Source organism: Candoia aspera, chromosome 11 (assembly GCF_035149785.1).
Source record: "Candoia aspera isolate rCanAsp1 chromosome 11, rCanAsp1.hap2, whole genome shotgun sequence".
NCBI lineage: Eukaryota > Metazoa > Chordata > Lepidosauria > Squamata > Boidae > Candoia > Candoia aspera.
The window spans coordinates 14,912,453-14,936,368 of NC_086163.1; the positions used below are offsets into that span (position 1 = coordinate 14,912,453).

The 23,916-nt window shown below is 41.9% G+C and overlaps 1 protein-coding gene across 1 annotated transcript in view; it reads left to right on the forward strand.

Annotated features, from left to right (window-relative positions):
* Positions 1–726: 726 nt before the first annotated feature.
* Positions 727–23,916, forward strand: part of TSHZ3 (teashirt zinc finger homeobox 3) — a 113,687-nt gene continuing 90,497 nt past the window's right edge. Inside the window, exon 1 of the mRNA XM_063312893.1 lies at positions 727–886. Within this exon, the coding sequence (XP_063168963.1) occupies positions 847–886 (40 nt within the window). The 5' untranslated portion in view covers positions 727–846. The remainder of the gene's footprint in view (positions 887–23,916) is intronic.

Here is a 23,916-nt window from a genome sequence, read left to right on the forward strand (position 1 = left end):
GGCACGGACAGCCCCGGCGGCGGCGACGGCGGCGGGCGCCCCGGTCTCGCGCTTCCTGCCCGGGCGACGAGTTGGGAGTCACGCCGCGCTGCTCTCTTTTTCCCTTCAAGCTCTGCCTGTTGCCGGAGCCGCCGCCGCCGCCGCTCCTCCAGCGCCGAAGGAGACCAGCCGCCGCCGCGGGAAGAGGAGCCGCCGCCGCAGCGACGCCGCCTCCGGCTTTGAGCCGCCGGGAGCGAAGAGCGGCGAAGAGGGGGCGAGAGCGGAGCGCGCCCGGGGGAAAGCGCGGAGCTGATGCCGTGAGGGCTCCCGAGAGCAGGAGGAGGCGCCGCCGCCGCCTCGGCCGGGGAGGAGCGGGGGCTCCGAGGGGCTGGCCCCATCCCTCCCTCCCGCTCGTCGGGGGCTTCTCCGCCTCCTCCTGGTTGCGGGGCGATCTGTCAAACTCGGCCGCCCTGCCGCCGCGACTTGCGGCAGCCCCAGCAGCCCCGCCGCCGCCGCCGCGATCGGGGCAGTCCTTGCGCCCTGCTTTCGCGGCTTGCCTCCGCCTCCGTCTCCTCCTCTTCCACCCCAGCGTGCATGCCCAGCGGCGGCGGCGGCGGCGGCGCGGCGGCGGCGGCAGCGGCAGCAGCAGCAGCAGCAACAACAACAACAAAAAAGCAACAGCCGCCGCAGCAGCAGCACCGCCAGCAGCAGCAGCAGCAGAGGCAGCGGCAGCCTCGCAGCCCAGCCTGGAGTGGCTCCAGCGCGGGGGGGGCGCCCTGAAGCCCGACGCCTTGCCCCTGCCAGCCCGGAGACGCCGCCAGCCCCCCCGTCTCCTCCAGGCGCTGCCGGCGGACGCGGCCAGGCAAGATGCCCAGGAGGAAACAGCAAGCGCCCCGGCGCGCAGCAGGTACGAGAATCGGACTCTTGGGGCGCTTCGGGCGGGGAGAGAGAGGGCGCCCCTTCTCCCCCCCCTCCCCAAGGCTCTCCTTTCGGCGGCCGCGAATCTGGAGCTAGAAAGGCACCTCCGGTCCTCCCCCGGCACAGCTCGGTTTCTCTGCCCCCCCCCCCACTTTCTTTTGCTCTTCCTTACCGGCCAGACCCCTCGCAGCGGCTTTTTTCTCTTTGCCCACCCCTCCACCCCCGTTGCAAAGAAGCAGGGGAGGGTGGAGGAGCGGGGTTCCTAGCGAAGACCTCCCTCCTTTTCGGAGTTCTTTGCAGGACTTTGGCTTTTACGGGGAGGTGGGTGAAACCTTTTGGCTCCAGACCTTCCATTGCGCTGACACACTTCACAACCGGTGCTTTACACCCCCCCCCCCCCCCGCTTCATGTTTGCTTCTCTCCCTCTGGTCCCTGATTTTCAAGGGTCCTCCCCCCCCCCCCTTCTCCCCAAAGAAAGGATGGTTGAGCTATTTGGCTTGTCTTCTCCTGACATTGGAGATTTAGGGAGTGATGGTGTGCATTCCTCCCTTCAACTTTCTTTCCGGTTCTTTCTTAAGGTCTGGGGTGGGCTGGAGGACAGCAGCACAGGACCATCCTCATCCTCTTTGCTTTCATTACTAAGATTGAGGCATTACAGGAGACTAGAGTGAAAGAGATCCTGTGTATGGTCAGATGATGACGGTCAATAATACGTTTTTGCATTTCCTTTTATACCTCCCAGAATTTGTTTTTTCTCTTTCTGTTTTTGTTCCCCTTCCCATCATGCTAGTTACCCATCAAGGTTCGTTCTTTGGGATAAGGCTATATTTGCAAAATTTATCTTCCTTCCTTCCTTCCTTCCTTCCTTCCTTCCTTCCTTCCTTCCTTCCTTCCTTCCTTCCTTCCTTCTCCTCTGTTCAAAAGCGAAGTACGTTTTATTGGCAGTCACCTTTAACTCAAGTGGGCCTCAGTAGAATCTAAGATGCCTCCATTGGCCTGTTTGCTATCCTGGATTTGATGGCTGATTGAGGCTCTTATCATCTGTTTGCTTTTCATTCATTCCCAATAAACCTCAATAAATCACTTGCCATGGTAACAGTGACTCCATATGACGTCACGTGTGTGGCCTTTGAAGCAGTGTCAGTATAACTTTTAGGGGGTTTCACCTCTGCCACATGCAATGTGCTCTGTGGGCCTTGGGTTTTACAAGTTCTACCAAGAGAATGGTCTGTGAGGACTCTCAGTTCTTGCTGAAGGAAGGTGTATTTTGTAGTATCTTCTAAGAAATATCTTGAGCTGCAAGAAAACAACTTAGGCAGGTTTTGTAGGTGACAGGTTTTAATTTTTTAAGGAATTATTTGCATATCTAATAGACCCAGGGCTTTACTATCATAACTAATTTCTCCCCAAAGCATGTTTCTGTTTATTGCCTCTCCTCCCCCTCCTCCCCCCAAAAGGAAGAAACTTCTTTTTTCCTGTCATTGTTTAGCATCATTTGGCATCTGGAAAGTTTAGAAGTTTTTCTTTATAGTGTGTGAAAAGATGTCCGTGCACACACAAATTTCATCATTAACTGCCTTCTGGATGAATGTGACTTTTGCTTTCAAACTGATTTACATGAAATGGAATTTTATTAAAAAAATGTTTTATTAAAATGGAAAGGCAGGCTTGGAAGCAGTGGTTAATTTCGAGGTGAAATTCAGTTTTATCCTTCTGGTTGAATTAGAGTCACACTGAACAGGAAAGAAAAGTTTCTAGACCATAGGCTTTGACACTGGAGTGGGTGGGGATGGCCTGAATATTCTGTTGCACCTTAAGGTATGGATGGATGTGCGTGTTTGCATGTGTCCGTTTAGTTTCTCTTTTCTTTTCAGTGGGTATCAGCCAGTTCTTCTGTGTGTGCCTTGCTGGGAAAAAGTGAAGTATCTTTTTCATAGGGGAGGTGGGGTGGGCTAAATATAATGCAAGGGTAGCAGAGCCCTTTTGCAAACATGCTCAATTACTTTAAGGCAATTATCAAATCTAGCCCGGAGCCTTTTTGTTGTTGTTAAGGTGTCATAAAAGAGTGCGACTCTTTATCTATCTATCTATAAATAAAACATAGCAGGTTAGTTAAGAAAATTCATTAGTTAAAAAAATAAGATTATAGGGCTAATAGGGAATGGAAGAATAGACTTGCTCTATCAAAATGTCCCGTCAAAATGACTTTGTTTCATATTTGATTTAATTGTCTCTCTCCTGACAGGCACATTTATCAATAGCTTAATGGTCAATCCGATGTTGGCAGAGTGAATGCTTTCATTCTTCCTCCTACCTTCGGTTTGCCTTTCCTTGATCAAAATGCCTTTGGTTAATGCATGTACTGGGTGGTGGGGATCGGACATAGAAGATCTGCTTAGTTAGGGCAGGGAAAGTACGGCTGCCATTGGGAAGGACAAACGAACATGAAGTTAATGGTTTTTTCTAATGTTAATATACCAGAAACTATGTATATATGTTATATGAGTGTCTGTGTGTATACACCCACAGCCACATAAACCCACATATATACATACCTATATTTGATTTCACAGCTGCAAGTTGTAAGATTCATGGCTGCTTTTGCGGTGCGCTTGGAATGATGACAAATTTACTGCTTTGTACTGATAGAGCAAATGGTGTGGGGGGGGGATTACATGTGTTGGAGAGAAGGCACACAAGCACATACATACACCTTGATTCATCATTCAGGAAATTCAGTCTTCCAGGAAGCTTGAAAAATATTCTTGGAAATCTATCTATCTCTCTACCTATCTGCCTATGTACCTACCCACCCTATTCTCTCCCTCTCTCTCTCTCTCTACCTCCTCCTCCTCCTCACTGAAAGGTCCGCTCAGCCGTTAAAAAAAAAAGAGAAAGTTGTTTTGCTAGCTTCATTAGTGTTCACCTAATTAGCTGTAAACCTGATGGATTCCTGACAGCTTTAATGATTGGAGATGACAAGCTCCACGCAGTGTCATCCAGCGGAATTAGGTTTGCAGCTAGTTTGATGTAATCAAGTTGATATTACACAGTCCTGGTTGCCTTTAGTTGTGCATTAACTCAATTTTCTGCTGCAGGTGACAAATGGGTTTTGGTACCTGGATAATCATGTCATAGGAATTAGGGCCCTCATAATGGTCTGGAGTAGAATAACAACAACAAAGCTCTCCTAGCCGCACTGCGAGCTTGCTGCGCACATTACAGACAGGTGTGCAAATTCTTCACGTCTAGCTCAAAGTGTTCATGCCACAAGGGAGAAGACTGAATCTGTCCCGAAGACCCAAGAATCAGGGGAAAGGACATTGTTGGTTTGTTGACTTTAAGTCTTAGGTTAAGTGGCATGGATAGAATGGTAGATAAGGAGGGGCTGAGAAAGATTTCCAAGAGTGCATAGTGGATTGGGACACTTGGGTTCAAAGATGGTATACCTTGAGGGGAAGCTGCAGAATAGGAAAGCAGAGGATTTTATATGAATCGAGGACATCCAGGATGATCTGCTTGAAATGACACCTGTTCATGTATTTAAATTCTTAAAATATAAATCACTGTCTTTTCAGATGGTGGGGGGAAGATGTGACTGTAATTCTTACATTTGGTGGGAAAGAGAATAATTGTGTTTTCTGCTCCCAAGACGCAATTGGAAAAGAGGCCTGTTCTTTCACAGTTAAGCTGCATCCTCACTTTGACCCTCTTCCAGGGGTTTTGGGGAAAAGGTGCTGAGATTAAAAGAGTTGAGGTATGGATCTAGTCAGCCTAAACTAAGACATCCCACCTGAGGCCTGGAAAACGGGGTCACATTTGATGCTTGGCAATACACTTCAGTGGGGTCCCGAACCACGAACATGTAGGGCAACTTTGACCCCTTCAGTCTGTGGCTTGCACTGTAAGGTGGGCCGAGACGTCTTTTCCCCAGAATTGTGTGTGTGTGGTGTTGTGGGTGTGTATTTAGTAAAACCTTTAAAGTAACTTTTTAATTGCAGCCACGGAAGGTAGAGAAATGGATGGGTTTCCCCCCCCCCCTCTATTTCCTCCTTCTATGCTTTAATCTCTAACAGTCTTGAACCACTTTGGTGATCTTACATCGCAGCGCAGGTGGCAACTTCTCGGAGTCACAAAGTGGGAATGTGGAAGGGTGAGTGAATGCAACATACCTTATTTTCCCACTCAGGTCTGTCAGTTCTGGGGAATTGAAGTCACCTGAGCTTGTATTTTACAAGTAGCTTTGTGCCAGCGATTTTTGAGCAGCAGTAGAGAAGAAACAATGAAACAATTTGCAAGGCATTCGCAACTCTTACTTTCGGATCCTTTCCTTTGCTTCTCAACCTCCTATATCTATCTCTTTATCTCGTTTTATCTCTTTATCTATTCCCTCCCTCCCTCCCTCCCTCCCTCCCTCCCTTCCTTCCTTCCTTCCTTCCTTCCTTCCTTCCTTCCTTCCTTCCGTGGAGCACAGATTCTTCCCAGCAGCAAGCTGACAAAATGATCAGTTATGGTTGCCCTTTGCTTATTCCACTCCCCCCTGGTCCGGTTGCAAAGTATGAGGAACAATTTAAAAAAAAGGGGGGGAAGGGTGGTAGTGGGGATAGGGTGGTTCCCCCTCCCCAAAGCAATCCTAATTCCTCTGAATAGCTGGTTGGAAAAGAGAATTTTCTGGAATCAGCTGCCACTACTCCTATTAGCTTGACAGCTGTCAATTAGCTCTTCAGTGTTCTCCTGGGCCAATAGTTTATTGTGTGCAGTTGATGTTGTCATTTTCTTCTCCGTTTTGCCTTGAGCGTTGTGATGAGCTGGAGTGAAATAGTCAATAACTGATGTATCAGCAGTTATTTCTTACATTGGCTCACGAGTCTGCATTTTACCCCCTTTTTTTCGTCTATACTAAAGATTGTTTTGTAAAGTGATTAGAATGAATTGTGACTGCTGCAGGGTTATGGGAAACACAGTCTATTGCTATGTATGTGTGTGCGAGGTAGGAAGATTATCTTCAGCTTTTTTCTGTTTGCCAAGGCTGTTTCTGTGATCAGGGAGAACGTATGAAAAGGAAGGTGCTGTTTGTGGACTCAAGATCATCTTCAGAGCAAATAAAATTGGGGAAGGCACAAGCTGCACAGTTGTGTGTGCAAATGGGTCAGTAAAAGGGTGAATAAAAAGGAAATTATTTGCACTTTGGACAGAGACAGAGACCCTGTCCTTTTTACTCTAAGCTGTGGGTATCCTTCATAGCTTTGTGTCCAGACCATTTAGAAGGCAATCTGTCTGCAGATTTTATTTATAGTTCAAATGGATCTCCCAAATTCTTAATATTAGGCAAAAAATAGCTACCATCTCTCAGTGCAACACTGCTATGAATTAAGCATATACACCTAGAAATTGTGGCTATAATTTTTTTTTCATAATCTTAACATAATTTTCATAATCATTAGGTATTAGGTATAAAAACAGCCACTTCAGATATTAAACACTTGGAATCCTTTTCTTTATTTAGTGACACTCCCAAATTATGGTTTATCTGTTGAAAGATTTTTTTAAAAAGAATTTGAAGGTGAATGCAATATATTGCATTTAATAATAGTGATATAGACTGGTTCATCTAGACAGATAATATGCAGTTGTAATTAGAGGGAATAGACAGGCATTCATTTTTAAATTCTTTGACACATGCATAAAATTGTCATCTTATCTTATTCTATGACTATTTTATGTTAGCTTGATAAAGTGTCCTGATACATGCATTTAAATGTCTCTAAGCCTTTCTTCCTTTTTTTAAAATCCAGACAGATTAATTCTAGTTTCTAGCATTTGCAGACTCATTAAATTAATTTCCTAAATCTGACTAAACAGTGAATGTGTTGTATTTCAGTAACATATAACAGGAGGGAAGGTAAGCATCATTTGGTTAGGCTGCTCTTGTTTTAAAAGATTTTAAAAAGATTTATAAGCAGAGATTAAAGAGAAAGCGATGGAGAAGTATTCTCCATGGTTTGAGTGCTTTGCATTTATAAACCTATGAATTATAATTTGGATGAATTTTGGGGAAGACATTATGATAATTTATCTTAAAAAGTAAAAATCCAGAGTTAAGGTTCCTTCCTTCCTTCCTTCCTTCCTTCCTTCCTTCCTTCCTTCCTTCCTTCCTTCCTTCCTTCCTTCTTCCTTCTTCCTTCTTCCTTCTTCCTTCTTCCTTCTTCCTTCTTCCTTCTTCTTTTGTTTTAAGTTCAGTAGAAACGGGAAACTCCATCAGCCACTAAGACTAACTTGTAAGGGGAAAAAAAAATCAAGAAATTTCTGAGTATTTGCCAGCTTTCTAGCACCCCATAAGTTTCATTACAAATAATGGACTTAAAGAATAATTTAGTCTCCCATATTATCTGGTCTCTTCCTAAATGATCGCTGTTCTTTTCTTTTTGTCCACAACAATGTCTTTTAGATGTTTAAGTTTCATGGCAAAGTCTGTCATATCCATTTCCCAGTCCAACTTCCAGCCAGTAAAAATCTAGCTGAACTTGACACCTCTTGGAATAATGTTATCATTTTTTACTTTTTTAAAAATCCACTTATTTGTGCATGTCTTGCCAGCCTTGAAATTACAGCATCTTCTTCACAAGGCTAGTGCTCAGACTGAGAGGTCAAAAGGGCAGCTGCAAAACCTGTATTGGAGAAATGGGAAGTCATGTTGAAACCTCTGCTCGAACTCTGGTCCGGCATAATATGTTTTGCTAAGAAAAAAAAAAAGATTATCCTACATTTTAAGATGACTGGGATTCATTAATGTTCAGTATTTCATTTTCATCCAATGTCCCAGCCTCTCTTGTGTTCTTTGTAGAATGCAGGTTGCATAAAACAGGCCATTTTTTTTAATGAACAATTTAATGTAAATGGGATCTGAATTTAAATTAATATTAATGAAGCTTTGAGTGAATTTATTTTGCATACACAAAGAGTTGTGACTCTTTCACCCATATACTCTTGTGTCTGTATGTACAAGCACATTTTGATAGGAAGGCTAGTTAGCTTTTTTTAAAAAAAATCTTTTACTGTATGGTTTTTAGTGCAGGATTACAAATGCTCTGTAAATGTTTTAATACCTTTGTCTCCTTCTTACAGCAGCATTAAACAGAACATCCGCTGTGCAAACATGGGCATAGTTTTTTATTTTTTAAATCTCCATTTTTAGTAACTCTCATGGCTCTTTCTTGTTCTAATTTTGACTTGAGTTGTGCCCTGATGCTTTGAAAAATTGTTTTGAACATTAGTTAGCAGAGTGTAGATGTTTCCTTCTTATCTCTAATGCATTATGTATCCTGGAATGATAGGATGTTTCATAATTAATTCTGTTAAATATAATTGCTCTAATCACTTTGATGCTACACATAATAAAAGTTAATGTGGTAAGCATATGAAAAAAAAATATAAACACCTTTAACACTTTTGAATCAAGGTCATAAACACACCAGACACGTGCCATCTGAATTTTGTTTTCCTTTCCTCAGTCAACGCCACATCTTTTATCATTTTCAGCTGGCTTCATGCAAACAAGTGGATGCTTCTGAAAATGTGGAAAAGTTTCCACTTTGCATCTGAACATTTCAACCCATTTCTTCCAACCCATATTGGCCTTGAAGGAAGACCACCAATGGAACAGGCCAATTTGTACATTGCGTTGTAAAGTAGTTGTAAGTGAAAGGGAAATGGTACCACCTGTGCTTTGCCTGGGAGTGAGGCATGATGGGAAATCTATACCTATGCTTCAGTTCTCCTATAAGCCCCTTCCACATCTTAGATTTAGTTACTGGAGAGATGATTGCACCACAGACTGACAGAGAGAGAGATGCGAATTAATCTGCTCTTTTAACTCCCTTCCCCTCTTTTTAATGAGGAGCAGTGAATAATCCTTTGGAAATATTGTTGTCCATGAGGAGGAAATGGAAACACGTATAAGACAGGATGTATGCGAAGATCCCGGATTCTGAGCAAAAGACATTTAATGAGTCCGTTGTTCTTAATTAGTTGCACACCATGCTTAATGCTGCAAAGGTCACTTGATTTTACGATCTCCCCTCAAATGTGACTTTGCAGGGTTCTCCTCAATTTATATTTTATTGTCTCGTGTTTTTCTGAGAGGTGAGATGGGCAAAGGAGGGCTCATCTACCAGTTGTAGGGTGGAGGGTTAGGCCCAATGCAGGGTGTGCGGGTGCATCTGGGCACGCATTACGAGAGATCACAAAAGCCCAAGTGCCACTTTCCAAGGCAGTTTCATTTCTCAACCTTGCAACGGGTCCTTTGGTGGAAGAAAGAAGCTGGGCGAATTTAACTTCTGAAAGCTGAACAAACAAAATCCTAGCCACCCGGTTAGCAAATTGTTCTCAGGGAAGGACGGGGACTGTTTTTGAAATCTCTCTGGGCTTTGTGCCCGCGAGTCCTTTTCCTGCTAGGTCAACCTCACTGCCTGAGGGCCAGTTCTCAGCAGACGTCTCCTGCACGCTTGGCGAGAGCGGCTGAGACTGGCAGCCATCACTCATGCCTCTGTGACACCGAGTCTGTTTTTGATGGCAGAGAATGATAAAAAGGCCTGGAACTATATAGCCCTTGTAATCAGGGCCAGCGCTGATATCCGTCTCAACTTTGACAGCTTCTTCCTTTTCTATTTTCACCGCCAAGACTGTCTCAACTCCTTTTTTTTTTCTTCTCTGCCTCCCTTTTCTTTCTTTCTTGTTTCATGTACTTGATCATTCTCAGATGCTGGGAATGAGTCTGTTTCTTTCTTTCCGTTCTTTTTTTTCCCCACCCCCCCACCCCACCGGAAAGGGAGGGGAATGCTGAATGCTCCTTTTGGGGCTGGGCAGGTGTGAGAAGGAGTGTGTGTGTGTGTATATATATATATGTGCTGTGAGCCTGTTGCTAATTAATGTTCCTCCATAAGATTCTGTCGGAGTTGAGTAATGTTTTTGATCTTTATGCCTGATAACTGCATACTTAATGAGATTTCAAAGCTGTGAGTGTAGCTCCTACAATTATTGACAGATGCCTTTTCTTTGCCATTGGGTTCAGCATCATAAATCCTCTTGCAGTAATGAGGTTCAGAAGTGCCACCCTGCCAGTGAGCTAATGAAAGGGGGGGGGGAGGGAGGGAAGGGAAGAGGAAAGGAGGGGAGGAAGGAAGGAGGGAGGGAGAGAAAGGAACGTGTGCCTGACACATTTTTTCCCTTTTGAAATTTACTATGCTGGTGTCAAGCTGTGGGACAATTACTTCAAACATGCTAATTTTTATCTTGCTTTCAATGTCAGGCTTGCTTGTGGTCTCTGCATCGCGCTCTCTCCCCGTGCAGCCCCCTTTCCCTCCCCTCGCCTTCTCCCCCTCTCTCGGTGCCTCTCCCTAATAATAAATAAAAATCACATTTAACATTTTTTAGCATGGATCATAACTGCCAAGGACTTTGATAGATGCATGTTCTTTAAGCGCTCTCTCTCTCTCTCTCTCTCTCTCTCTCTCTCTCTCTCTCTCTCCTTTCACTTTTTTTTGGGGGGGAGGCAGTTTCCCATCAGCAGACTGGATTCCCTTTCTTCTCCCTCTCTCTTTTTTTTGGGGGGGGGAGCATGGAGAGGATTTTTAAAAAAACAACAACAACAACAACAAAACCCTTGAGAGAGGAGGAAGGGAATACACAAACTCCATGGGCCTCTTGTCAGTTTGTCCTCCCCGAACTGCTTGAAACATCGTAGATTTCATTTTAGAGTTGAGAAACGAAATCCTGGTGGAGAAGCGCTGCGCTGTGCCAAAGACTCGATTTCCGTTTCAGCAGAGCTATATATCACTGACCCACCCTTCCCTTGTGACAGAATGACAGGTGTCATTTATCAAACGCAGCCTGCCAAACAGCGGGGAGGGGTGTGCGTTTCAGGAAAGGGAGGAGGCCGGATGCAAAGTCCCAGGGAATTCTTGGGGAAGGGGTGGCGGTCCTGCCCAGCTCCTTTCAGACCAGCTGCTTAGACTGGGGAGGCCTCGAGAGCAGGTAGATATGCTCTCGGCGCAAAAGGGGGCTTTGATGGGTTGACCTGCTGGATTCTAAGCTTGAGGTCTACTCCCAACCACTCCTTTTTTTCCCCCTTTTCCTTGGGGGGTTGTCTTCTCGGAGAAAGGAGAAAGGGTGGTATTGTTGACAGGTATCATTCAAAGGGCTGGAGGTTGTGTAAATGAATCTAGGAGTGCTCTGTGTCACCTGGTTCAGACATACATGATTGAAGATGGATGTTCCTTAAAAAAAGATTGATGGTGGATATCGAGAGTGTGGCACCATTTATCATTTTGAATATTATTTAGACTTACCGCAGAAAGCTGTAACTTGAGAGTCAGAGGAGCTGGGGCACCAAGAGGTCTAAATGTCCACATTTTTGATGGATGGACTTTTTTCTCTCTCTTCTCCCCCTTCACTGCTCAGCTGCACTTTTTCTCTTATTGTTTGTTACCAGATACCACCAGTCAATTGTTGTACAGGAGTCCTTAATCTTGTTTTTAAGGGACCAGACGGTTTGTATGGATGAAAAACAAAAAGGGCTTATGATAAAAGTCTTGGATCATAATAATTCGGTAAACAGGTTAGGGATAGAAGCAGAGTCCTTGCTTGTAAAATTTGGACATGGGGAACTATGAAGTTGATAGAGGTCTTAACAGGCGAAGGGTCTGAGGAATTTCAAGACAAGCCAACCAAGTTTGAGTAGAACGAATGAAATTTTTCAGGGATGGCCTGGAAAATAGAATGAGCCTATGAAACTGAAGGTTAGCTTAGTAATAAGGAAATCATTCTTTGCCAACATAAATTTCTGTTGTATGTCAAAACATTTGAGTGCAAACCAGAGTGGTATGCCAAAGAAGACAGTCTTCTCCACTTTGAAATTCAGTGTTAAAAATATCAGTTGATGGTACTTAAGGTTTGTCCACCTTAATGTCCTCACAAACCTGGATCTGTTTGTGATTGTCTCAAGTAATGTTATATTTTTGGCACTGTTCATGGGATGCTATTGTGTGTTTTTTTTCTTGTGCAGCCCATCACCATTTTCACAAGGGGTGAAGCCTTAAAACTGGGGCCATTCTGGATTTGTGCTTAGAATGGTAGCTGTTAGAAACATATACTTTATTTACAACATATATTGTATTTACAATTACATTGTTTTCAAAATGGAAACAGTGCAGTCATGTGTGCCACCAGAATTAAGAAATTGGTTAAGTATGAAGTAGCCGTATAATCAGTTTTGTCTCTCTGAGCTGGCCTTCCCCAATGTGGTATCCATCAGATGTGATAGGATGGGATTGCAGCTCTTAAAATTTCCAACAGAGAGTTGCAATTTCAGGAAATCAAGTTCCAGCTCAATACTGTGAGTGATTCTTCAGGGTTGTAGGTGAAAAGAGAGATCTTTTATCACCCGGTACCTGGGATTGCATGCAAGCTGCTTGCCTTTCTCCTCAGCTAGGCTTATCAGGAAAAGGGTATCCATGACCAGCATACATACAGTATGTTAACATGTAAATCCTCCTGGAGTGTATTTTCCTGTATCAGCTTATGGAATAGTCTTCAAAAACTCCAGATGGACTGTTTGAATATCCTATAGCAAACACTTACCTATAGTTAACTGAATTATGGTTGGTTTAATTAACTCAATTTTCTGAGTTCACACGACACAGTGAACCCTAAACTAACCAGAGGCTAAAATATTTTTAGGTACTATGTGGTTCAGCATGTAGTGCAGGTGCAGTGTTGAAATCTGCCTCCGTAGGCAGAATCTTTTTTCTCTGGGGCATTGACTTCCTGCATGGACAACAGTCTTGACATAGGCCTTCCAGAAAATCAAAGCACTCTTTTCCTAGGAATTCTGCATTTTCGGAGTGCCTGAGCATACAGATGGCTGCTTCTCAACTCCTGTAAATAGCTTGAGAATTAGACTCTTTAATTTGTTTGCTTCCATATCAAATTTTAGATTCCTGTGTATGAGATTTAAGGGTGAACAAAAAAATAAATAAATCAAGTAAGGTTTCTAGTACAGTGGCTTGAGTTTTCAAGGGATCAAGTTTTGGGTATTCAGTGCAAAGGTGACACTGAGTCATAGGGATGAAAAATTCCCATGGCTACCAATCTGTCAATTTCAATTTCACTTTGTCTGTTTTCCTGAACCCTTGAGTTCTGTTTGAGAACGTGTTTTAAAGTTAGCTCTAAAATCTGCATGTGTTTTTGTGCCAGCTTCCCCGAATACTAACCATTTGTTTTCCATTTTGCCAAATGCAGTGCATTTTTGTAGTTGCTCAGAAGATACAGGGGTTTTGTCTAGAGCAAATTTCAAGGGATAATTAAAGTGCAGTTTGTTACAGGTCTGAAATGCAAAATTAGATAAGTCTGCATTCCTACTTCTTACCCATCTAGTGTGCTTTTCCAGAGAAAAAATCCTTTGATCTGTGCTGTCTTCAGTGCAGATGCAGGCATCTAATCCGTAGATCCATCCAGTACAATGTCGTTGGCAGAGGCTAAGTGCAAACAGCATGAATTGGCTCCATGTCCCTGCAGATCAAACAGCCCCAGATGACTCAAACAAGACTGTGAGTCAGAGAATCAAACACTGTATTGCTATCTTCTAGGAATATGCTTATTTTACAGAAAGTTTGTGTGCTAAATTTACTTGGGGGATCTTTTTTTTTTTTTTTGCTATTCATTCAGCTTATTGATGCTAAAGAGAAAAAAATGACAAGTTTATTGAGGAAAGAAAGTGAGCTACAAAATGTGTGAAGATATCCAACTTTGCACCAGGCAGAGAGCATAGTCCATGCTAGCACTTCTCATATCCTCTATCTGCCATGGCATGTGTGAATTGAGATCATCACACTGGCCTGGCAAAGATGCACTGCCTGTAAGCATCTGTGAGTGCATCTCTCTCGCTTTTTCACTCATAAATTGAATATATATATTCCTTCACAAACTTGGTGTCCTCCAAAAAACTTTGGGACTACAACTACCATTATTTCTAGCCAGCTGGCCATAAAGAGGTAGAATGGCCTAAACAGCCCCGTTCTTATTGAATGCCAATTGAACTTTTGATTGGGGGAAAAGCCCAGAAACCTGGAAGAGGGGAATGAGTGGAATAGAATGCTCACAACTTTGATTATGGAGAATTCCCACCATGTGTTTGTCTGTATATATGGGCAAGGGGCAAGGAGAAGAGGGACAAATGATGACATGTGGGTCATGATGTCATTGTACAAATGATATGACTTAGGTACTTGTGTCAGATGTAATGGTGGCATTACCTATTCGTGCCCCTTGTGCAATAATGTCATGACACATGTCATGTTGATGTCATAGTAACTTGTTACAGATGTCATCTTCTGTCTCTGTGTGTCTATATATAGGTAAGCAATGCTGAGAGTTGCTATTTATATTATTTATATCCCAATAATATAAATGCAGTGCTTAGGAATGAATTGTGTCATTTCACTAAACAAAGTAAGATTAAGATTGATTAATTAATTAATTAAGATCACTCCATCACAGAGAGGAAGCTGATATGTGCTTCATGCTCAAAACAGGACCCTGATCCCTAGATAATTCTGAAAATGGGACACTTTTTAATTTGTTTAGAACACATTTTGACCCACCCAGTCTCATAACAGCAGCTCTCTCTCTAGCACAGAAACACAGAAGAAAGGGGTATTCACTATTTGTTAGGGGACATAAAGACAAATCCTCAGATGTTAGGATATCAGAATTGTCCAGGTCATTTCAGAAAAGCTAGACTATCCTTTCTGGGCCTGGCTGCCCTCCAGATATGTGGGTTTCAACTCTTAGAATTTCCTGCCAGACTGATAGTTGCTGAGAATTTAGGCAGTAGAATTCCATGTGTCTGAAAGCCCCATCCAAACCAAGACCAGAAGACTCAAAATAAGACTCTTTCTTCCTTCTCCTCCTCCTCTCCTCCATCTCTTAATAACCCTGTGTATACATACGAGGGTATGGGCTTCTTTCTTTATCCCCCTTTGTCCTTGCTTGAGTCACCTTTAGATGGAATGGGGAAGGGTTAGTAGACTTGAGAAGCATCAAGCGTGAGGAAAGGATATCACACAAGCCATGGACAGCAGCATGTTTTAGTGCATTTGTGTACCTTTGTGTACAAGTGACAAACAGAATATCTTCTTACTGGAAATCCCCCAAACCTTTGCATTGGTGCTTCAAGCTTACATTGTGATGAATGAAATTTTCTAAATGTGAGATGGATGTTAATAATCCCCACTGACTGAGAAGTGCTTGAAAACTATACTATGCTTTTCAACCTTCAGACATGTAATCCTACAGTAGCTGTACAATCAAGCAGGTTATAGTGGTATATCTATATTTATGTATATCTATGCACATGTATGTATAGATATACACCTCAATGCTTATTAATATATCTCTGAATTTTCAGGTTTTCACAGAGTTCTTCTGGATTATCAAACCAACTACAGCTTTGTTGTGATTGTGGCATAATGCCCGTGTTAGGATAATAACCATGTCACACAGCTATCAAACAGGAATGGGAAAGATTGCATGGAAGCTAGAAGAATTTCCCTACTCATATATTTTTTTCTCCCAAAATGATATTTCCCCCAGCTTTTCTTTCTTCAGTAGGAATGGCTTCTACCTCCCGCTTTGAACTAATTTGTTTTTTAAAACTTGAGTCATTCTTTATAGGAGCACTGTATCTTTGGGTTTGGGGGTCTAGTTATCCCCTTGCCTTTAATTCTTTCTATTTTACTTTTGTATTCTTATAAGCACTCAGACTTATAAGAATACAAAAGTAAAATAAATAATACCCCACAATTTAGTCAGACGCTTAAACCATGCAGAAGCAACTTCTATGCTAAGGCTGCATTATTATTATTTTTCAAAATATTTTACCTTTGAAGACTGCCAGGGAGATGGGTGATGGCACAGTGTTATCGGAATGGATAGGGTTGAAATGTTCTCCCCTTAGTCCTTATTTCTAGACTTCAGCTACTACATTTTGGCAGCGCAATCTGGAGATACTTGAAGGGGGTATCCCTAAGGCCACATGAGGCTACTGGCTGCCCAGACTTGTCTTAAGCCTATTGCCAGTTAAGCTTTTCTTCCATTTTTTGGTATTCATGTACAAAAGACAGGTGTGGTTAAGGTGTTTGAATTGGAATTTTAAATTCAGTTTAGGGTGGCCATGCTATGTCATTTCATCCACAAATGCATTTTGCTACATCTCTTCTGGCTTCTTGTGGAAAGAAAGTGTGTGTGAGTGTGTATAAGAAAGAGAGACAGAATAAGAGAAATCATTCTGAGTTTAGCAGAGGAAGAGGGAATCCTGAGCAGCCTAGGAGGAAAAGAGGAAAATGTATCTATAGCCATATATCTATGCATTTCAGAATGTCTTTTTATTAGCAAATACAATAGTCCCTTCACTTTCTTCTGCCCTGGGTCTAGAAATCACAACTTTTGGCATGCATTTCTTGCCATTGGCATGGCTGCCTGGAGCTGATCAAAGCAGAAGTGAAAAGCTTTTTTGAGGGAGGGGCATTCTCTTTGCCTCTTTTATACTCATAATCAAGTTGTTGAAAAATGATCTCAGACATCTGCCCCATGTTTATATCAGTGCAGTCCTCAAGAACTTTTAAGATTTGGGGTATGTGTAGAAGGGATTACGTATAAGATTGTGTACTCATCACAATCTTATCCAGACACCCACAATAATATGTTACATCATACAAAAATTCAGAGATTTACTCCATCCTGTTGTTTCTGGAGTTTGTTGCAAGGGGCACGGACTGAATCCAGGAAAAGCAGAACTTGTGAACGGCAGGGGAGGATGGGTGGAATTGTGGATCCTTGAGGTAAATGGAAGAACATTTGAAGTGGAATCAGAGTGTATTCCATCATACTTTAGAAACATTTTTTTAAGGGCTGCATTGCTTGCGTCAAAGAAAGATCCACATCCTCCTCTTGCCAGCTGCATCCTCCTGCACATTTGAGTCCTTCCTCGAAAGACTGGGGGCAGAAGAATCTGAGAAACTTTGAAGGCCTCCCCCTATCCCTTCTGGCTTGGTATGTAATTGAAAGAACATGAAGCAAATAGCTGAAACAATTGTAAACACACCTTGATACAAATGGCGTCATTGCCAGCTCCCTGATTAGAAAACTTTGCTATTAATAGATGCCATGTCCAAACCAGGTGTAATTGGCAAGGAACTGAGTGCACGCATGGGAAGAAACCTTGTTTTGTGTGTATGCGTGTTTTTGTCGCTTCTTATTCTTATCCCTCTTCTCTCCCCCCACCCCCCCACCCCAGTTTTATAGCTGGAGACATGATTTATTGCAGCCATCCATCTTTGCGGCTCATCCATCACATGCTGGTTGCTAGGCAGTGGTGGCAGCAGCTGTTTGCTTTGAATCAGACAGAAAAGTTGTCAATCATCAAAGGCAGGTGAATAGCATTAGAAACACGCTATTGTCAGACGGAATAATTAATCAAAGAGAGAAAAGATAATTAAAAAGATATGACCCTTGCAAGTACTTGCTCTGGGTTGCCTGGAAAAAAGAGAGAGAGAGAGAGAGGGAGAAAGAAGAAAAGGACTGGTTTTTGCTCGACACTTAGGCAGCTGAGGGCTGATAAAATATGCACTCTTCAGCACATAGTTTTTAATTAATTGAAAAAGGTTCAACATTCAAAGACGATGCCGGAGAAAACTCTGATTACGAGCAGAAGTAATATTTATTGTTTGCCTGAAAGGCCTGACATGGACTTCTAACTTTCTGTCATATATCTTCCCTCTGCTTCTACTCAGCAGCTCCTTCCAGGCTCGCTATCTTCATGAGCAGCAAGTGGGGCATGGAGGGCAAAGTCAGAGCAAGAAGAGGGTCTTCTGCAGGAAGCTTTCAGGAAACTTCTATAGTTTCTGGCTCAGAGTTTCAAGGCGTTCCCACCTCTTGGCTTCCCCATCCCACTCACTTTTTCTGGGCCAGCTCCCTGGGCTCTGCTTGCTCTGTGATCACATTCATGTCTGTTGGAATGGGGCTGGGGGGTGGGGTAGAGCACACCAATCGCTCTAGCTGAGGCTAAACTTAGCTATTTGCAAAATGGGTGGAATATTGCCTACCTTATGGCATGCATTTGGTATCCAGTGGCCACCGGTGAATGTTAAAAAAAATAAAATAAAATTAGTTCAGCCCAAGGCAACAGTGTCTGAAGGAGAGAGGCAAGCAGTGTGGTGCATCTCATTGCCCCATCATGCAAACGCTGCAAATTGTGTCATTGGCATTGGTCACATGAGGTTTGTGATGTCTTCTTTATCTTGTATGAGGCCCTGTGATACTGAGACAGGGCTGGGGTCAGACAACGCAAGGGCCTGAGGGTGGTTTGTAGGCTTTTAGCTTGGCCCAGGGTATGAAGCTAGACAGTTGTGGCTTGTTTAACAAACATGCATGATGCATGACCATAGTCAGTTGTGGCTCAATAAATCACAGTTAATAAATCATGGCTTAGCACAAGGTAAGAAGCGGATCAGATAACAATTGATAACTCATGTGCATGTACATGTATATCCCGTTATATATTTTTTAAAACAAGAAAAAGCAAAAATTATAGTTATTTTTGGGTTTTGCCTAACTCCTAGAGGGTCTTTTTCTCAATCATCTTGGTCCTGTTTCCACATCATTTTATGCATACAGCAATAGCAAAAAAAAAAAAAAAGAAATTTTCACAAATACTCATATATATTTCTGAGTGCATTTTGTACGCTCTTTTCCTAACATGCATACTTTTGCTAAGTTATTTTTCTAAAAAAAAAAAAAAATCTTTTTTGTGCAGACTTTCCCATAATCTGCATATTTTAGTTGGTGATTTCCTCAGTGCAGACATTTCATGGATTACAAAATATTGGAAATTATGGACATCTGTGCTTGGCTTCTTTTCTGGTTTATGTTTGACAGGCATGACTTGGGTAACCTTCTATTTAAAAAATTGCACCGAATATTTAGTATTGCTATCAAGAGGTAGATTATCAGCACTGGAGGAATGAATGAGAAGAGAGAATCCCATGAGAATTAGGAAGTCCAATTCTAAAGTCTGTATTTAGTAGCCACCCACTTCATTTTAGTTACAATGAAGGAATAGTTACCAGTTTTCAGCTTTTTGAGAGGTTTGTAATAAATGGGAGAAGAAGAATATTAAATATATTGAACACTATACTTAGAGAAAATTGGTATGCTTTAATGTTGGTATATTACCTTATGGAATTGCCAAGGGTTGGATACGACTGAATGGATAATTTGATTTGATATTACTCCAGTTCTGATTGCTAAAATGGATAATTCATTTTCCAGAAATTGCTGGAAATGTAATGAGCAGGATGGATCAGTTTTGGTGGTGATGCTGTAAAGCTCAACAATTCTAGAAAAGAATTTACATTAGTATGAAACAAATCTTAAAACTTCCATTTCAACCGATGATATTCGTATTAAACTTCACAAAATTGCACTGCATGTTCTTTCAAAGTACATTGAATTGATTATAAATATGATAACTGTTGTAAGAATACTATATATTTCTTACTGGAAAAATCATCTGATCCATTCAGTGGAAGAATGGCTAACCAAGCTGTAGGACTATGCTTTAATGTCTAGACTAACTTCTGATTTTAAAAGCAAATCTGATGCAGATTTCAAATCAGATTGGTAACCATTCTTAAATTATAATCTAAAATGTGGATTGATATTGCATCCAAAATACAGGTTAACCTATGCATAGAATTTTATGAGATCCTTAAATCAGAATAGATTTTTAGTAACAGAGACTGAATTCACTATAGTATACAGTTCCATTTGGTGACTTATATTGTACTGACCATGGCTTTTGGTATTCATTTTTAGCTTAAGTTCATTACTGATTCTTTTCCCCTTAACATGATATAAAATACATAGTTACGTAGTTATAAAAAACATTAAGTAGCTACATTCATAGCATTTTTAAATCCCTGGTTTATTTATTTGTACTCTATTCTTTTTTTTCTTTTTTTTTTTTCATGTTCTCACTTGTTTCTACATTTCCTTCAAAGTGTTCAACGAAACAAAATAAAAATGTAATAAATGGGAAGGCTTATGCAGATTGCTGGTAATACATTGTTCCAGACGGATAAAGGTTCTCAGACTGTTAAGTAAACAACCAGCTGCAAGCTTTTCCATTATCGCTGAAAAGACCCACCTCCTCTTCTGATAACAAGAAGGCTGTTGGGAAAAAAAATCAAAAAGTCTTTCCCCTAACTTATTTATTTTATTTATTTACATGCTGCCAATTCCTGAAGGCAGAATGTACTGTTCGTTTGCTGGAATTCTTGTGACCCCATCTCTTTCTTCTCGATAAACCTTGCGAAAAAGAACTCTGTGAGGATCATGCTTGAAAGCAATCACTTTCAGTTTCAGGCAGATGCCAAAGAGTAATGATGCTAGGCACCCGAAGGCAATGGGTGCTACCTGTCCTCTGTTAGGGTGGGCAGCTGTTTTTACATTGGAGGCTACAGTCCTATAGGATTATTGGCCTGGACCACTTGCAAGCTGGTAGATGGGGCAGAAGCAAACTGGTTGGCATGACTGCTGGACACAAATGATCTTTTAAAATATCCCCACCAAAGGTGAAGGAGGAACGGAAGGAGACCTTTTCTTAGCAGTGCGACTGAAGAAGCTCAGTGGGAAGAATTTCTCCTGATATCCCTTGGGACTGACTGGAAGCGTGGAAAACCAGGGAAGCTGCAGATAGCTGGAGAGAGGATTGCACAGGGAAAGATTTACACACATCTCTCAACCATCTTACCACTAGTGTAAGAAAGCCATCCTCCGCCTGTGAAATTGTCCCCTCTGTAAAACAATTTCTAAATGAAAATTCTGTGTCATCAAATTGAAAAACAAATGTTAGGGAAAACTGCAGGGTGTTTTCCCCTCTGGCACTGGGTGAAGTCATCCATTCTCCTTAACCCTCACTATTTTCTTGTTTCCCAGCTACACTTCTACTCTTCCTGTCAAATCACCAAGGAAAGGATAGTTTGCTCCAGTCAGAGGTCTGAATGGTCCACTCATTTGCAATTAGTTTGAAGGCTGCACAAATTAAGGGAAGGCTCATATATGCCTTTGGCCACATGTTGACCACTTCTTCCCTTGATCTGCTTTAAATTTCATTCTCCCTTCCAGCCAGGATTCCAGTGTGGTAAGCTTCAAGTTTGGTGTAGGACTTGGGGTACCATCACTTCTTCTCATACCCAGCCAGGACAATCTTTGAAGCAGAGCATGCCTGTGGCTGCTCTTTCAAGTAATCACCAAGGATCAGTTTCAGAACTAACTTTGTTGGACTTGTGATGATATAAGTAGAATTCCACTCAGACTGTTTGACAGATTCTAACTATTGATGGCATTATATTATTTACAATACCTTCCCCAGTTGCGTTGCTTATAGTATTAACACTTTTCTCAGAGAGTTGAATCCTGATCTAGGATTCAGGGTTGCATTTTCAGGAACAGAAAAAGAAAGTCAGTCACTAGCTGTGACTTCAGAAGGTGCTCATTTTTTAACCTGGGTCTGAAGAGTGGTGCAGATTGGATCTGCTGGGATTTGCATATTTCTAACAGGAATTGGCACTTCTGCTTAAAACAGAAAGGCTAATTGAGCTGTTGAATCAAGAATGATTTCTGGAACATGACAGTAGACGAAAAGGGATAAATCTCAGCCTAAGAAACTTGTGAAAAGTTGAGCTGTGCTGCAGGCAGTAATATATTGGCAAAAATTAGAAAGCTCAAGCTCTGCATTCTTGAGAGCAGCAGAAAAATGCAAATTTTCCCGGTATTGTGGTTTGGCTAACCTGTATGTACTGTGGGGCATAGTCTGAACTGCAGGCAGATTTTGACATTTCACAGTTTTGCCGTCTACTTTTGGTGGTTAATTATCGTAATTAGGAAAGTTAACTTCTGAAGAATTCTCCTGTAAGTTAAGGAACTGGACTTCTGGCCTTTTAAATTGTTCCAGACCTATGATGATGAACAAGGCACAGTTTCTGTTCTTTTTGTGATTGATTTTTTCCCCCTGTTCCATTTAATTTTTGACTCTGCACTTCCTTTCCAGAACATTTCCAAGGGATGGCAAGCTTAGAGAGTCTTACGGAAGAACACTTGACCAAGTTGACTGCCACTATAAATCTATTAATCCCTGAAATAAATTAATTAAAACTTTAATTAATCAATTAATTAGTGACTAAGATGGGACTCCTGAGTAATTGGCCAGTGAATTTGTACAAAGTCATTATACTTTGTAATGCCAATATTGGGGGGAAAAAGTGAATTGTGGAAACCAACTAAGAAGAAACATTCTTCTCTCTCTCTCTCTCTCTCTCTCTCTCTCTCTCTCTCTCTCTCTCTCTCTCTCTCTCTCTCTCTCACAAAGCACGGGATTCTTCTTCCAGCATAATACCTGCTCTGATGCATGTACCATTGTTTAAACTCAAAGTGATGGCTTCAGAATGATTTTCATTCACATGCAAGCCAGGAAAAGTTGGATTGCTAAATTAGTCAAATCAGGTGATTAATAAACTGCCATTTTAAATTATCTGAAATGGTGGGAATCAAAGAATGCTTATAGTTTTAGAATCCCTTCATGAGAAATGCAAGCTATTTGTATCAGGAGTGACTTAATTTCTTCATCTTCCCTTACCAACTGTCTGCTGGAAGAGTCTGTTATATTTTGAAGCAAGGGGTTTGATACGTATCTGCCTGGAAGAGTTTATGAGCCAGGCTTACTGGTAGGAGTGACCTTTGAGATCCTCTTCAATTCGATCATGTTATGATTTTATTAATTGCATTAATACAGTGGTGTGCTTTGCGTGGACTCAACTTTGCTATTTGTGCTTAACAAAGACCATCCTGGTGTAAAATCAGTTGTGTTGGATGGATCTGACATGCTCCATTGCTCTAGAGGCTTTCAGATTTAACGTAATACTGTGCTAAGATGCATCTTTCAGTTTTGTAAAACACACACACACACACCCACACACCAAAACCAAAACTTTCTCCTTGAGAGGTTTCTGTTGTTCTACTTCTTTTTCAGTATGCTTTAGAATTGCATCAGATTTTTTAAAAGCTTATTTTATTGTTATGAGATGATGAAAGATGTAACTGATGGTTACAGGATTTGGTTACATTTCCCCATCAATCTGCAGACTGTCTGACACTCTTTTGATCTGAAGATCTGTCTACCAAAAACTGTCCATGAGAGAAATTCCCTCATCCAACCTTTTCTTGAGATCTCATTAAACTATGAGAAGCTTGGGTTGTTATGGACCTTCAGAGAGAGGGGTATAGGGAGCTGTGGAGATGACCTTGGAAGAACTATCCAGAAACCATTAAGACAACAACAGGTGCATAAGCATGCTCTGGGCCTGGGGCAAAGGGAAAATTTAGGAATAGACTCAGGCTGGCTCCCCTCTGACTCCATGGGGGGAAAGGGGAAGAGAAGGAAAAATGCAGTCTTTTACTCTAGCCTTTCTCAATAAAGTGTAGTTCTAATCTCCTGGTGGAATCTATTTCCTGATCTGGAGAACATTTTAGGGCTGACAAAGATATAGGTGCCCTTTGACTGCTTCATAGCTGGGGATCTGTGCAATCACCCTGAATCCCACCAATCCCAACTTCACTTCTCACCTCCCCTTCCTTTTTGGGACCTCCCTCCCCCATCAGTTTCTTCTTTATCAGATTGAATGGGAATGATATCAACCCAGAAGTTATTTTCAGCACAGCATTATGTTAAATATTTAGCGGTCAAAACTAACTTTGTGGTCCTAGTAGTTAAGAGGGCCAGAGTGGGCAAGGTCAGAAATGAAGTGCCTAAAAGTAGTCTCGCCTGTTCCAGTAACAATCCACAACTTCAACTGGAGCAGCTTTCAGCCTATTTATTTTATTTGTCATATTTCTGTACCACCCATC